Raw genomic sequence first — 17,517 nt, 5'->3', positions numbered from 1 at the left:
TTCTCTTCAGCATGTGATTGGACCTGGGATGTGGGGGGAGAAGAGAGTTGATCAGTAACTTAAAAAAATGAACTGAAGTGTCTTATGTTTTTTGGTCAAGGCAGAACAGAAAAACTTGCATTAAAGAACAAGCAGCTGAAGAACCAAGTAGAGGGAAAAGGGGACCTCTTCTGGTATCCAGTGCCAATCTACCAAGGATCTCTTCACCACCCTCTCCCCTACCAGTGGCTTTACTCACTTGCCACGACACTGCCTCTCCACAGCTCTCTTTACAAAAAAATAAAGTTTAACACTACATACAAATGGTGTAGATGAGTACTGTGCTACTCTCACTCACCTATTACTTTTTTAAGAAAATCACAATGAAAGTGTGGTGGAACATTCAGCAGAACTGCAAAACGCTCATGTAGAGTAACTATTGGACATGGCTCTACTAAAGTTGATCATTCTGAAATTTATTTTACTGGAAGGGAGTCAACTCAGTCTGCTCCTCCGAGCAGTAGGGTGCACAACTTGGCAGAGGCTTAAGAGCAGGTGGCTTGATTTACTTTGTCAGCTGATGGAAGTAAGTCACCCTTGATACAAGGGACTACCTAAGAAGACTATGATCTACTGAATTACACACTTAAATATTAAAAGCTTTGTGGTACAAGAAATCATCAGTACATTGGAGAATCAAATACACTTATCCAACAGGGAGACCAAATATATTATTCTGATTATACAATAGACTGCTTTGTTCAGTTATGAAACAAACGTCATGATGCTAAGTACCTGCACACCAGAATACACCCAAACGTTTGAACTCCAAATACTCCCCTTTCATTCACAATCAATCATTCTCTGAGCAGCCACACAGTCGCCCATGAAGATTATAAATTTGAAGTCATGAGGAAAAAAAAATATATTTTCCACTTGTTATTTAGCTCGTCTTCCACCCCAATAATATTCTCTCCTCCCCAAGTACCTGACTCCTCACTGGGGTACAGCTCCACAGGCAGCATTCACACTCCATTACCTCATCTGAGTGGCTATTATTCATGCACAAGCCTCAATAGCGAGTGTTAGCAGGTTAGCTGACCATGGAGGGTATTCACAGCGAAGCGAGATACTATTCTCACTAAATGTCCTTATACATGCATTCCCAACAGGAATCACTGGATAACAAGCAGGAACAGGAACCTCGGCCTATTTTATCTCTGAAGTAAGGAATTGGAGGGTAATTGTAGAGCTCTAGCCAAGATCAACCAATACAGCACAGACTGGAGGTCGAACTTGGGACACTGCTGGTTCAAGGGAATCAACTATGCACTGGATAAACTCACCACCATTGATTAGGTTCCAATAGTTTAAGATGTTGCATCCTATCACAATGGCTTCATCACTTCACCCCACATTAGTTATGTCTCAGTTATTTAGACACAATCAATCTCCCATTATCTTATTCAGGAACAGGTTTAAAAAAAAGTATTTTCCTACAAGTATTTGTTGGGTCTCTCTTTCCATCCATATAGCTTCACACACACATTTGTCTCAAGGGAAAACCTGCCTGAATTCCCCCCCCCCCCCCCCCCCCAATTTTAGCACCCCATAACCAAATACAAATGGCAGAGGAAAAATCCAAAAAGACAGGTTACAACAGAATGAAAGCTGTTCTCATTCCTGCAGTTTCTCTTCCCTATCTTGTGACACACTTCAATCTGTACATGTTTTGCTGTTTACCTAGACCAATTCCCTGTGACAGAGTAGCAAGTACAGTAACTCATGAATCCAAATATCGGTATCATGTGGCATTTCTCTCAGCTGCAATGGTTACATCCAGAAAAACAGATTGCCGAGTCCAGGAGACTGGAAAGGCCAGACTGACGCAACATGTCGTGCCTTGTAATTACTGATATCATTCAGCTTAATTAAGTTCTATTGCCAGAACTTGCCATTTAAAGTAATAACTTACTTGCTCATTTTCAAGGTACTGAAGCAGGGTAATCTCTGCAAGGCTTCATATAGCATTTGACTTGAAATCACACCTATTGTCTGATTGGCCAAGAGTGGAAAATCCATCATCATAGGCAGTCCCTCGAAGTCGAGGAAGACTTGCTTCCACTCTAAAAGTGAGTTTCTCAGATGGCTGAGCAGTCCAATATGGGAATGACAGTCTCTGTCACAGGTGGGACAGACAGTGGTTGGAGGAAAGCGTGGGTGGGGAGTCTGGTTTGCCGCACAACCCTTCCGCTGCCTGTGCTTGTTTTCTGCATGTCCTCGGCAATGAGACTCGAGGTGCTCAGCGCCCTCCCGGATGCTCTTCCTCTACTTAGGGCAGTCTTTGGCCAGGGACTCCCAGATGTCGGTGGGGATGTTGCACTTTATCAAGGAGGCTTTGAGGATTTCCTTGAAACATTTCCTCTCCCCAATTGGTGCTCGTTTGTTCAAAGGCTATGGCTCCTCAGCAAGAGGCAGGCCCAAGACACAGGGAAGTGCTCCAGTAGGCATATGCAAAGAAGGGTTGGGGAGAATAGCAGCAGTCAGTAAACCATCCAGGGTGGACTGTTAGTGAAATAAAGAATGGAAGCTGGAAACTGGTTGAAAATTCCCCCAAAGCAGCCAATTGGTTGATTGGTTGCCTTTGTTAAAGATTAGCAAAGAAGAAAATAGGACTTCTTGAACAATAACAGTGACGAGGCAAGAATGATAAATAGATATGGCCCTGTCATTTTTTGTGTATTTCTATCTATAGTTATGCCAGGAGTAACAACATTCTTCCCGCTCAATTTTGCTTAAGCCCGTTTTCTGGCGTATTGCCAGAGTTACACCCGTTTTTCTCGGCCACAAATGCACTGGAAATAATTTGCCAAAGTTTCCCCTATCTATAATTTGAATTTGGCGCCGCGCAGCATATCCAGTCGACTCAGGGGGTGGAACCCGCTGTCTGCGCGGAAAAAAGATGCCGCACCTTCTGCGCATGCGCGGGGAAAAAGTTACGTTTCAGATGTCGTTGCGATGGGCGCGCATGCACAGTACAGCTCAGAGTTGACAATCGGCCATTTTTAAAGAGTGGCATGAGTAGGCTCTCAGCGCAGGTCACGCAGCAGGCTGATTTGAAGGACCACGATGAATGATAGCACATTGCATCAACTGAAACATAGCTGACTGAGACATCCCCAGGAGCTGAAGCATAGCTAGCCTGCGCAGTACTTAACATTTAGCAAGGCCAGACTCTGGAATTTGCAGGACTTACCCTCTCCCTCGAGTGTGTGTTACAAGTACTGCGCAAAATTGCAGCTGCAGCAGTCCAAGATGCAATGCGGTGCAAAATCCAATCATTTCTTACAGGATGAAGTGGAGGAACTAGTTACTGTGATTGAGAACAGATGGCAGGAGCTGGACACCAGTGGAGGTCACATAAAAGTTCCACCCAAGAAATGAAACGCTGGAACCAAGTTGCAGAAGATTATTACACAATGGTGACCACCATGAGATCTGGAGGCCAGTGTAAAAAGTGGCAGGATCTTGGTCAAGTCGTTAGTGTAAGTAATATTTTCATGTATTCAATGCAATTGTAAATGTGACCAGCTGTATATGTTCCACCCAGCAGAAAAAGACACCCTCTCTAAAAAGTTATTTTTTCATCTTTGCAATGGAAAGTCGCACACAACAAACGAGAACGATACAGGATGGGGCCTGGCAAATCTGCAGCCACTGACGCCCTTGGAATAGAGGGTTGTTGTTTTGAAGGGTCCTGCCTGGAGAAAAGCAATCCTGCACAAGCTGGGCCCACACTCGAGGGAGAGGGCAAGTCCTGCAAATTCCAGAGTCTGGCCTTGCTAAATGTTAAGTACTGCGCAGGCTAGCTATGCTTCAGCTCCTGGGGATGTCTCAGCTATGTTGCAGTTGATGCAATGTGCTATCATTCATTGTGGTCCTTCAAATCAGCCTGCTGCGTGACCTGCGCTGTGAGAGCCTACTCATGCCACCCACCCTGTCCCCTCCTCTGCTGCTAACCATTTGTCTGTGTTGTTATATTTTGCAGAACTTGAGGCTGACCCCGACAATGCAGAAGAAAATTCAGACAAGGATAAGCCTGAACAGGATAACATCTTTGAATCCAACTCTCCAGACCAAGAACATGGGGGAGGGGGAGAGGGAGAGGGGATGGAGCTGGATGAAGCCCCCACTGTTTTACTCACTTTGGAGGAGGTGCTGCTCATTGCGGTGACAGCCCCTTCCATGTCTAGTGGTTTGGGTGCTGGTGGGACAGTCCATGGTTTCCCACCTTCCGATGTTGCGGGTCCCAGTGGTGGGGTGCAGCAAGGCACACCCGTAGGGAGGAGGGGAAGGAGAACTCGACCACGTCTAACAGATGTGGTGCAGATGATGGCAATGAGTGCGGAGAGAATTGACTTATCCGATCACTCCTGGACATCATCAGTGGGGTGAGTGATGAGGTCAGCAGGACTATCGGGAGAAGTAACAGCAATGACACGAGAAAGGGGAACGATATCCGGAATCATCAGTGAGGGAATAGTGACCATCAGGGAGGGAATGTCAGAGATAGTGCAAACACCGTCAGGGTGCACGAGGGATGGCATGTTGGAGTTAGCTGCTGCAATAAGGGAACACACCCAGACCCCGCACCCATTGACAGAATCAACTGCCATTGCCACTACAATCTCCACACCAGCCTCTGAAGAGCCCAAAGCCGGTCCCTCCAACGGACCGCCTGCAACCCCCCACCCCGCCGGCTCCCTTCCCTCAACAGGTGCGATCTTAGAAAGAATAAGCTTGCGGGCAGGGGTGGTGGAGTGTCCAAAACCAAATGCAGCAGGCGGTCTTAGGAGAGAAGGGTGGGTGCAGCCTTTCTTTGCTGCTGTTATTATTATTGTTGTTACAAAAAACTTGTTACAACAGTAAGTTATGAAAATTTAAAGTGATCTTAAAGTGTTTCAGTGATCTTAAAGTAAAGTTTGATACAAGAATAATTTTATTAAAGTGAAGTACAAAAGAACTGTTCAACTTTTGAATAAAATATATTTTATATTAAAACAGAATCATTTCCATTATTTGTTCCATTATTAACACAATATTATGGAACAGTTCCAAACATTAAACATGGTCCATGTGGAATAGTTGCCGCTGAGCCCTCAGGCAGCAGTAAAGCGTTCACGGATGAGCTGCTGGTGCAAGGCTCGAGCAATCGTTAAAGGGGCACGGTGGCCTGCCCTCCTCCGCCATCTTGCTCCGGGTTCAGGCACTTGCATGGCTTCCTCGTCCTCTGCATCTTCCGCATCATCAGCAGCCACTCTCACCGCAGGCGAGTTTTCCACTACCAGCTGTTGCTGCCTCATGATGACTAAGTTATGCAGCACGCAGCACACAGCAGTGAACTGACCGAGTCAGGGGAGCATTGCAAGTAGCCTGTGGAATGGTCCAGGCATCGGAAACACCGTTTCAAGATGCCAATGGTCCTCTCTATGATGCTGCGCGTCGCAATTTGCGACATGTATTCACGTTCAGCTTCCGTCCTGGTTACGCGCAGGGGCGTTCTGAGCCAAGTGGCGTGGTCGTACCTTGTGTCTCCCAGTAGCCAGCTCGGCCCTTCTGGCTGCTGCTGCTGAAACATGGCAGATAACGCTGTCGCGTAGTATGCTCCCAGGGTATCCTGCATCGACTGACACGATACGATGCATCTCCTAACACATGAGCTGTACATTAATGGAGTGGAAGCCTTTTCTGTTCCTGTACATCTCGGAATCCCCCCAAAAAGTTGCTCGCAAAGCGATGTGGGTACAATCAATGCAGCCCTGTACTTTAGGGAAGCCAGCAATCCTGGAGATGCCCACAGCCCTGTCATGCATTGCTTGGCCAGTCATGGGGAACTTTATGAAGTCATTCCTCCGCGCACAGTGCAGCTGTCACTTGGCGAATGCAGACATGTTGAGATGGCGTACACATCGCTAGTTGTCGCTTGAAACGAGCCAAAGGCATAGAATGAAAGTGCAGCTATAATCTTCACTTCAACTGACAAAGCAGTCCTCCCGATATTTGTAGGTCTGCTTTGACCAACTCAGATCTGTTGCAACTTTTGCAGAAACACAGCCTTCTGACAGTCTGCACTCAGGTGGAGGTACGAACGCCTGTCTCGATATACCCATGGGTAAGGACTCCTGCCCAGCATGCTTCGGGGCTTCTGAGATTCCTAATGCGATGACGTTGAATCAATTGTCTCTTATGTAGCACCATAATGCAGAAGGCTCGCAAAGGTATGGCATGGTCAGTATTGCCCCCATACCTTTTTAAAGCTCAAAACGGCAAGAAAGCAGGCAGGACAGGTTCACCATTCTCTCTCTCTTCCCCGCACCGCCCCCCCCCACCCAAGAAGTGTATGGAGGTACCACACCCAAGGTCTTGAGACGACTCCTCCTCTTCCCTTAACTCATTGCAGTCTTGTGACTGCTCCCCTTCTCTCTTGCACCGTCACCCTTCCCCCTCCCCCCCACCCCTTACTCATTGCAGTCTTCAGAAGCCTTCCGATTGGCACCTCATTCCCCGGGATCAGTGTAGAAGCCTTCCGATCAGCACCTCATTCCCCGGATCAGTGTAGAAGGCTTCCGATTGACACCTCATTCCCCGGGATCAGTGTAGAAGGCTTCCAATTGACACCTCATTCCCCGGGATCAGTGTAGAAGGCTTCCGATTGACACCTCTCTCCCCAAGTCTGTTTGCATAAGTCTTCCAATCGGCACCTCGCGCACTCTCTCGCCTCCTCTCCCCCCACCCCCCGGGCTTGTTTTCTAGCCGAGCCCTGAGCCCGTGTCCGGGTGCGGGGCCGCTTCTGCCAGCCAATGCTACGACCCTCCAGTCCTGCTTCAAGACGTTCGGTGGTGGCATGTGACAGAAAAAAAAAGAGAAAACGCTTCTGAAATCCAAAAAACTTCCATTTACTAAGTTGAGGTAAAAAAAGTTGAACTTTATTATTGATTTTTACAGGTGTTCTGACTCCCTCCAAAATTTTAATTAAAAAACAATGGCATCTTTTAGCGCCGATTTGTCAATGTGCGCTGGCTTTCTTAAGTGCCCAAAAGGTTTTTCGGGAATGGCCAGATATGCCAACCTAGGAGGAAAAATTTTGGCCAAATTGCAAAAAATTATAAAAACCGGCACAAACATGAGGGATCTTAATACGTCCAAAACAACTGGCCTAGAATAATCGTAACTAAATCAGTTACGCCAGCACAGATCAGAGAAACTGAAAAAAATAAACCAAAAAAAACCGGCGCACGCCAAAAAAACGGTGCAAATGACCCGGGAAAATTGAGCCCAATGCTTCCAAGACTCTGTTGAGTGTGCCTCACTCTTGGTCGAACACCTCAAATAGTGGGGAACTTAAATATTCAAGTTTATTACATTTTTCTTGGAAACACAGATTTGATGATTTATATATCCGCAGAGGCAAAGAGTTAACAAACTGTTATCGCACTAAATGAAAACCTGCTTAGTTAAAATAGGAATACAGCAGGTAACCATATGGTAAACCCAGTGAAATAACTAACAAATAGAAATTAAGAAAGCCATTACGTTATTATAATACAAAAGGAAAGTTGGTAAGTATTACCAAGGAATTATAGGACCATCAGAATATTTGTTGACCTGGATTGTGGACAAAAACTCGCACATTACCATTTTAAGTGGCAGAAACAAATATAAACTCATTGGTTATCGCAGACGGTTACAGCACAAAAGGCCATTCGGCCTGTACCGGCTCTCTGCAAGAACACTTTAGCTAGTCCCAATCCCCCGCCCTTTCCCCGTAGCCCTGAAATTTTATTTTCCTGTGGGTACTTATCCAACTCTCTTTTGAAAGCCACGATTGAGTCTGCTGCCACCACCCTTTCAGGCAGTGCATTCCAGATCCTACCACTCGCTGCACCAAAATATTTTCTCACATCGCCTTCTGTTCTTTTGCCAATCACCTTAAATCTGTGTCCTCTGGTTTTCGACCCTTCTGCCAATGGGAACAGTTTCTATCTACTCTGTCCAGACCCCTCATGATTTTGAACACCTTTATCAAATCTCCATTCAATCTTTTCTGCTCCGAGAATAACCCCAGCTTCTCCAGTCTATCCATGTAACTGAAGTCTCTCATCCCTGGAATCATTGTACTGTACATCTTTTCTGCCCCCTCTCCAAGGCCTTCATATATTCTTCCTAAAGTGCTGTGCCCAGAATTGGATACAATACTCCAGTTGAGGCCGAACCAGTGTTTTATACAGGTTAATCATAATGTCCATGCCTTTGTACTCTACTGATGAAGCTCAGGATCCCAGAAGCTTTTTTAACTGCTTTCTCAACATGCCCTGCCATTTTAAATGATTCGTGCACATATATCCCTAGCTCTCTGCTCATGCACCCAGTTTAGGATTGTACCCTTCAGTTTAGATTTACTCTCCTCATTCTTTCTACCAAAATCTACAACTTTGCACTTTGCTGCATTAAACTTCATCTGTCTCGTGTCCACCCATTCTACCAGCCTGTCTAGGTCCTCTTGAAGTCTATCTCTATCCCCCTCACTGTTCACTATACTTCCCCAAGTTGTGTGTCATCTGCAAATTTTGAAACTGTACCTTCTACACCCACATCCAAATCATTAATATACATCAAGAAAAGCAGTGGTCCGAGAACCAACCCCTGGGGAACACCACTGTATCTCATCCTCCTGTCTGAAAAACAACCGTTCACCATTACTCTGTTTCCTGTCACTTAGCCAATTTCATAGCCATTCTGCCACCGTCTCTTATTTCATGGGCTTCAACTTTGCTGGCAAGGCTATTAGGTGGCACTTTGTCAAACGCCTTTTGGAAATCCATGTATACCACATCAACCACATGGCCCTCATCAACCCTCTCTGTTACCTCATCAGACAACTCGATCAAGTTGGTTAAACACTTTTTACTTTGAACAAATCCATGCTGGCTTTCCTTAATTAATTCACACTTGTCCAAGTGACTGTTTATTTTGTCCCTGATTATAGTTTCTAAATGTTTTCCCACTATCGAGGTTAAACTGACCGGTCTGTAGTTGATGGGTCTATCTTTTTTTGAACAAGGGTGTAACATTCGGATAGTTCATTAACTGAATCCTGTAATGGATAAAGCTCCAAACAGCAACATAAAAAAAATGTGCATTATACAGTAGAATTGTACTTACCATCATCCCTTTGCTGCAAAGGAAACATTTAATGTTAATGGAAGTGCAGAATTGGTTAAAGCTCTTTTGTGATTTCCTTTGGTGGGGGTTTGGAATGGTCTTGCTTTGTTTTTACATGTAACCAATTCTCTTTTATATTACATACGGTTTTCTTTTTCACTTTTTTTTAATATATATTAGACCATTCCATTTCTTTATTTTTTTTTTTAAACATGTCTCAAAAGTCAAAAAGACTTTGACAGAGCTGTTGTACAATGAATGTTTAAAATCAACCCTCAAGTAAAATACGTACACAAATCCAACAGAAGAAAACCAAGGCTAATACATAGTAAAGCCTAAAGCAAACTATGCAAAATAAAAGGTATACATAACTTTTTAACAAACAAGAGCACTTTTCAGTACTTCCCAAATTCTCTGCTTTATCACAAAGCTTAGAGAGTGTCTGAGCTTTTCAAAACATCCATAAAGAGATTCAATGTCAACCTTCATTCCATAACAACATGGAACCATTTATAATAGTTACATTGAAATGTTTTTCGTTTGGTCAAATCATCTGACCAAATCAGTAAATTACATGTAAAGTCTTGGTAACTCTTTTTAGGCTGAAGTTCAGTGAACATTTTTATACCAAGTTTCACAAAATGAATTTAAAAAAATGAATTACATACATGCCTCATGTTGCAACTAAAGCCGTAATTTCATTTCAATCCTTCCATACAGGTACAGTAGCAACTCATTGCAGGGCTAATCCTCTACCCCAAACAGTGCTTCTGGACTAATACAGGTAAATTCACTACAATCTTTAGTACATTAGTTTTTTTTTTAAAAAACAAATCACATTATGATTCAGAATGCAGACAGCATAGCTTTCTGTAAGTAAACATTGGTCGCTCTTTGATCATCTCCGCCACGAACGCGATTCATTATCATCCTCTTCATCGTCATCATCTTGGAGCAATGAATCATCAATCAAGGACTCCTCCTGAAACTAAGGAGAAATTCTTCCATTAAAATGGAGCAAGTTCACTTACAAGAATAAATGGCGAAACGAATTAAAAAACCCAATTAATTTCATCAACTGAGGTGCGTGGTGTAATTACCACATATCACTTCTGTGAGCTCTGCCAACTGCAAGGCACAAAGTCAGGAGTGTGATGGAACACTCTTCATTTGCCTGGATGGATGCATCTGCAACACTCAAGAAGCTGGATACCATCCTGAACAAGCAGTTCACTTGATCAGCACCTCATCAGCTGGCTTAAACATTCACCCCCTCCAACACTGACGGACCATGGCTGCAGTTCATCAAGGCTTATTCGGTAGTGCCGCCTAAACCCTCCATCACCTCAAAGGACATGGCAACAGGTGCACGAGAACACCATCACCTCCAAGTCACACAATAGGCTGACTTGACATATATTAGTTGTTCCTTATTGTTGCTGGGGCAAATAGCATTGTGGGATCACCATCACCAGACAGACAGCAACAGTTCAAGGTTGTGACCCACCACAACCTTGTCAGGACGAGGAACGAGGAATAAATGTAGGCCATGCCAGCCAGGGAATGAATAATAAAAAAAGAAATCTTAAAAACACAGCAAGGTTATGGTGTTTCAGCCGCATGAAATATTGGTGGTAGTTGATTTCAAAAGCAACTATCTAAGGCAATGCACACTAACCTACACATGCAAACTACACCCAACAGTCTGGTAAATTTTCTTTGTTACTGAATGAAGTTATGGTTTATACATAATCAGCAAAAATGTGGAATAGTTCATAATGCCAGGCACACAACTACCTTCATCACATTCAGCTTAAACTGAAGTAATTGTCTTTACTGCAAATCAAAGATTTCTTTTTAAATAATTCATTATCTAGTGCAACAGTACGGTGGTTCTCAAAGGTTATGCTAGCTTCATTTAAAAGGAATATGCTCAAATATTGAACCTTCTGACAGATGCCCGACATTTCAATTAGATCCTGTAAAAACAAGTGGTCTGTTAATGTAGAAACTGTTGCAGTCTGAAGCCTGCATGGTTTACTTGATATAATAGATCATTCTTTTTTGCAAAGATCATAATGCGGCAGCCTCTTTTAAACTGAGAGATCAGTAAAACCATATCCGTAAAAAAAATGCTGTTGTCTCTTCCTAAAATTAGCACTTGTTAAAAAATGGTAGCATTTCCATTTTACAGAATTAGATGTATAAACCATCTAAATATTAGTTAACTCAACCAAACAGAAAAGTATTAACGTGTCTTTGCAGATCATACTAATTAAAATATACAGGCCAGTCTAAAAAATGATGCATGTTGCTAAACAGAGCAGCTAGCAACATTAACGTAGCAAATCAATTGCATACGATACCAAGGAGCCCAAGGAACACTGAAGTAATTGGGGAAATCAAATAAAAACCCTCTGATGATCGGAGTCAGGCTCAACAGCTCACCCAAGATTTGATGCTGGACAAACAGCCTCACAACAGTGGAGGGGTTGTGAGGTGAAGGGGAAGTAGAACTGTGTCATCAGTATACATGTGGAAACTGATCCCAAGTCTATAGATGATACTGCCAAGGGGCAGTATATCGAAGGGGAGCAGTGTGGGGGAAAAAATGAATCCTCGCAGTATCATTGTGGAATGGGAAGAGAAACATTGGTACAGATGCTCTGCCTACGATCGGATAAGTAAGAGTGGAAGCAAGTGAGGGCAGCGCCATGAAGTTGGACAATGAAGGAAAAGCTTTGGCGGAGGAATAATACACTAAAATGTCACTTACAGATAATGTAGTCCCTGACTTTGGCTAAGACCATTTCACTGCTGTGGAAGAGGCAGAAACCAAATTGGGAATTGTAAGAGACAGACAGACACTATTCTGGGAGGTGACATTCAAGATCTTATGTCCACTTTTGTTGAATTTCCCCCCCAAATTTTCTGATTCACACAATGAGCATCAATGACATGCATTGAAACTGACTTGGTCGCATCAAAGGCTGACAAGAAGGATAATGAATTAACACACACAGAATTACTGAAGCACTAGGTTAAATCATCCATCTCTCAGGGCAAGGTTTAATAATTCCGCCATGCTGGATAATTAAAATAAAGTCGTGTTAAGATCCAGAAATTAAACAGTGCCAGAATGGGTTGAAGTAATGTCACAACTCATGTAACAAGTTGACTTTTTTTCCCCTCAAAAAATAAGCATAAGATGGCAAAACATCTTGACTTATATGGGGCTCACATTTTATTTTACAAGCAGTAATTCAGTGTCAAGATGTAACTAGTCATCTCTCAGGTCTGAAAGCAACAGAAAATCTAATGTGCAAAAAGAGCAACATAAAAACATTAAAGCAGGAAACTGTGACAAGAGTTGGAAATCTGATTGCCAAATATTGATGGCAGTTGCAACCTCAGCAAAACTTGTAATCTGCAGGCCTACTCAAAATTGGAGTCATGCATGAGTAGAACTGTTCTTGTATTTTGCTCAATTCCATCTACTGGACACATTAATGCAGTAAGACTCATTCTGATACAGGAACTCTATTTAATTTTAAAACTAAGTATTTTGTGCCAGGGGTTATTGTAGAACAAGTATTTAAAGTGCTTCCAATAACTGATGGCACAAATATCTTCAACTGTATATAAATTTAAAAATCTCCTACATGCAACATGCCCAACATCTTGATACCAGTTTTCTTCAATTCTTTGCCAACAGCATTGTGCCTTAGCATAATTGACAACCTTGCCTAGGTTGAATACCTAGATGGAACAATAAGCAGTCCCGTGAACTTCACAGTTTACAGTTATAAGAGTATCCTGTATACGAAGCAAAGTGAAGAATGCCTAAAGCAATACAAGTGGCCTTGGAAATCAAGTTCAGCTATGATTCAAACAAGGGCAGCGATCAAATTGCCAGTTGTTCAGAGTAAGGGTATGGCCAACAGATGTTGCCTTCAACAAGTACTGCTAACGAGACAGCTGGTTTCATCACAAACATAAATGGGATACCGTTAGCATCTCAAATCTGATTGATGAACACAGAACAAATGGCAACGTTCGATGACCTGGCTTATACAAGCTCACTGCTAATTTACAGTACCGGTTCGACCTCCCAACTCCGGAATTCCAAAATCCAGAATGTTCCGAAATCCGGATGTCGCGCTGATCCATGGAGGGGTCGTCCGAAATCTGGAAAATGTTGCGAAATCCGGCCATTTAAAAAAAATAAACAGCGCACAGAGGGCTGGAAATTATTTTTTGGGTGATAGCGATATTTTTGACATTTTGCGCCAAAATTACTGCAAATGACATAGTTTTTTTTTTAAATAAAAGGCCCTGCAGTAAAAATCAGCGTTGCACAAGGATTCGGGGCAGAAACCTCAGTCCTCGCTAACTTTAGTCCGAGGAAAATTACCAGTGAGAGGCGCCTTGGGTGAGGGTAAGCACAACAAAAATTGCAAAAAAAACCCCACAAAATATTCACAAGACACAACTATCGAATCGCTGAAAGAATTTAAAAATAAAAACTTTAACTTGTCTTTTTTGCAGGTCTTTATACCTACCGCTGTTTTTGGGGCTGCAACGCAGGTTTTTCTCGGGCACTTTTTTTTCGCCCAGAAAACGGGTGCACCAAAAGTCAAAATTCATGACGTCGGAAATACGTTCCGAAATCTGCAACGGCCTCGGTCCAGAGGTTTCCGGATTTGAAAGCTCGAACCTGTACACTTATGTACTTTGTCAAACTTTTACATTAAAATGCTTTTACTGGTATTAACTAGTTCATCCAAGATTGCTGCTCACAATCCAAAATTAAAAAAAACTTCCTCTAACCAGCCCGCGGTGGTCCTCTTGAATGCTTCTCATACTTTGATTATCTCCATATCTATGCCCCTCTACTTCTCTCCTTTAAGATGCTCCTTGAAACCTACCACTTTGACCAAGTTTTTGGATATTTGTCCTCTGAAATTTTTATCGATAATGCTCTCGTTAAGCGCCACGGGAAGTTTTGCTACATTAAAAAGGCACATATAAATGCACTTTATTGTTGTGCTTTTCTCAGGCTCTCTTTCGTTAAGTTTTTTCATTGTGAATCTTCTCTAGTCTGTACATCTGTTTTTTTGTTTGTTTGCTTCACATTTGTTTTATCAGAACTAAGAAAGAAACAGTTGGGCCAAGGTAGGGGAAAAGTCTCAAAAAATATCTTAGTGAGCTGACTTGTAATTAACCACTCAGGTATTTATGTAGAAAGATTAAGAAAAACTTCCCCAAGTACTTTGCAGAGGGAAAAATAAAACAGACGCTTAATTTTGGTGAGAAGTTAGGAAAGGAGACTAAAAGCTTGGGTAAGGTGGGGAGAGAAGTAGAGAGGCAGAGGAGAAAATGTACAGAATGCCTGAGCTGGAGGATTGAAGGGTGCAGGAGTAAAACTTAAGCATGGAGAAGTTTGCATAGGTGAGATGGGATAAAGATAGTGACAGATTGAAAGAGGTTAGGGAGTTTAATTTCAATGTGTTGTATGACAGCCAACCAATGTAAGTCAGTGAAGTTTGAGGTAAAAGGAGAGGGACTTGCTGCAGGACAGGATTGTAAGCAGCTGATTGGGAACCATGTAACACAAAAAGGCAGCCATTCAAGTGGTCAGATCTATGGCAGCTTACTGCTAGAGCCATCAAAAAGTAATCCTATTGCCTTCAGCTCACAATAGCCCACTATTTATCTATACATTGGAATTTATGAAGTTAACATAGGAGGTCAACAAGGAATAGGTTCGAGAGATTCAAGTTGAGCAGTGACACAAACATAGATAATGGGTTTTTGCAGCAGTGGATGAAGTAGGAAGGCGGCACTGGATGTTGTAGCAATGGAACTAAGCAGTATTGTTGATGGACATGATTATGGGAAAGGGATTGAGCAAACAAGGTGAGTCACATGATGGAAAAGGTTAGGTTGGGGGGGGGGGGGGGGGAAAGACAGGAGCAGCATGATGGATGGCCTCAATGTTAGAGACAAAGACATTTTCATAAGCAAGGGAGCAGCTGAGTGCCACAGGTGGGACTGGTTCACAGAATGTAATTTCTGTCAGTGTAACCTGCATCAGGTCAATATGAAAATTCGATAAATGCTCAGTAAACAGACTAATGAGGGAGAAAGGTGAGGGAGGAGGACAGCAACTGGGGAGGGGGTGGAAGAGAAGACAGACAAAAGATGAGAATTAGTATTTAAAAAGGAACTAGCAACAGCCCCAGGACAATGAACATTCTTGTGTGAATTGAGAAGAACTACAACAGTTTGTTATTATAAGTAAAACTGTTTACTTTTAAAGTAGATCAATCTGAGGTACTGTTCCAGAATGTTCTCATCCTCGCTATACAATTGCGACATGCACTTTACTGGCAGTATTTCACAGGCAATAATAGTAACTGACTGACATGAGCTTTCTTCTGTACTATTACCGTCTGATGTAATTCACCCAAAATTGCTGCCTGCTGAAAGAGCTGGCAGGCAATAATGGAAAGTGCTTTGCCAAAAACAGCACTTTATCTAGTCATGTTCAGAAATCAAGCCCCAAAGCGTTTTACAGATATGAAAAGGTCATCTTAACTTTCCTGGATAGCTTTCATTGAACATTGTTAATGTGGCAAAAGGGGCATTTTGCACCAGAGGAAATACCAATACTATGAGCATACTTTCACACATGCATGCATGTCATCTATTCATGCTCAATCCCACCCAATATCAGTTTAACAGAACCTGTTCATACATAGTTCATGACCTTTCTTCATTTAAAATTAAGGAAAGTAATTTGTCATAGCTAAAAAAAAAATCATGGAATAGCTGCAGAGGAAATAATTCACAAAATTCAGAGTGACAACAGCAAGAATGGAGCTAGAACCGAGCAAGAAAAGCACAGTCTCTGGTTTCTGATGCCAGAACACAGATCAAGACGAAACAGAATGGAGACGAGACACAGGAACCTGGTTTTGAAAATCACTGTACCCAGGAGAAGCACAGATAATTATGAGATTGGACACGTTTTTATGCCAGACAAATCACTTGTTTTAATTTATTAATTATACATTCGGCTACTTACTAATATATCTGCCCCGACAAAGAGACAACTATCCAGAGTGTCGTATTTGGTGCTATCCAGCCAGTCATGCTGAGGCACAGAATTGGGAACATGAATGTAACAGGAATGTAGCTGCCCTTAACTGCACATAATACTCCAACTTCAGCCTGAAGTCTTTAGTTCAAAGTTACCTCCTTGAACTTGCAGAGGAACTTGTCGAGGACCTTGATTTGACTGCAATTGGAGTGTTATGCACTGGGCAAGGCTGCTCATTATAGAAAGAAAATAAAACAATGGGAAAAAATGTAGAATAAATTGACGCTGGTGTCATCAGGGATGAAGGGGTCGCAGTTACCAAGGAAATTGAAGTTTTTTTCCCCACTCAAGCAGAGAAGGTGAAAGTGTAATCCAATAGAGGTTTATTATAATAAAGGGTTACAAGATAAATAGATTCCACTGGTTGATGAGAATAATAAGGGGACACAAATTTCTTACAGAAAGAAATGAAGGTGTGATTAGAATTCTTTTTTAAAAAGGGAATTAGTTACTTGAAAATTATTGAAGGGTATAGAGTAAAGTTTCGGGACAGTGGGGTTAGACTAAGTAGTTAATGTGGAGGAAAAAAAGCAGACTTAATGGGCAGAACCTATTAAAAGTTACATAAAGAAAGGTTGCAAGAGGTGACTTCTCCCAGTGAGAAACTTTGGCCAAGGAGAATCAGTACATGTCATTGACTGCAACAGCACCTGCACAACATAAATGATCTGCAAGAGGAGGGAAATCCCTGTAATATATTTGCATCAGGCCATGTCAATAAGCTTTGATTGATGACATTGTTTAGTAGAAATCAGAGCTGCAGCAAGAGTTACATGAGCTACCATCTAACCCCAAGAGTAAACACATAACATGATTCCAACTCAGTCCAGAGACGGACTACAATGTTCTACACAATTTGGAAATGAATGCTTGTGCTGGTGTTTGGAGTGCAAACTTGACTAGAGACCTCAGAATTAGTGCAGGTGTGTCATTCTTTCAACCAGAATTACTTTCCAGCATTTCAAGTATGCATGACAAATCCTCTTAGAAATCCTGTAAAGGCTGCGCAATTTAAGGAGTTATGCAACATGGATAGACAGTGCATGCACCAGTGAAGGGCATTGGTTACTGGAAAGTAGCAAGATGCACAACTTATGAATCCAGTTTCTGACATTAGTGCTGCAGGGCCACTGATGTGAGACTTTGTTCAA

At 42.5% G+C, this 17,517-nt stretch overlaps 1 protein-coding gene across 3 annotated transcripts in view; it reads right to left on the bottom strand.

Annotated features, from left to right (window-relative positions):
* Positions 1-9,235: 9,235 nt before the first annotated feature.
* rbm26 (RNA binding motif protein 26) overlaps positions 9,236-17,517 on the bottom strand; it is a 90,820-nt gene continuing 82,538 nt past the window's right edge. For all 3 annotated transcript variants that reach the window (XM_070891694.1, XM_070891695.1, XM_070891697.1), the window contains one exon: positions 9,236-10,189. In XM_070891694.1, the coding sequence (XP_070747795.1) occupies positions 10,100-10,189 (90 nt within the window). In that variant the 3' untranslated portion in view covers positions 9,236-10,099. The remainder of the gene's footprint in view (positions 10,190-17,517) is intronic.

The sequence above is a fragment of the Pristiophorus japonicus genome, chromosome 10 (genome assembly GCF_044704955.1).
Source record: "Pristiophorus japonicus isolate sPriJap1 chromosome 10, sPriJap1.hap1, whole genome shotgun sequence".
Classification (NCBI taxonomy): domain Eukaryota; kingdom Metazoa; phylum Chordata; class Chondrichthyes; family Pristiophoridae; genus Pristiophorus; species Pristiophorus japonicus.
The sequence above is the reverse complement of the archived record's forward strand: the minus strand, read 5'-3'. Positions and strand labels throughout refer to the sequence as shown.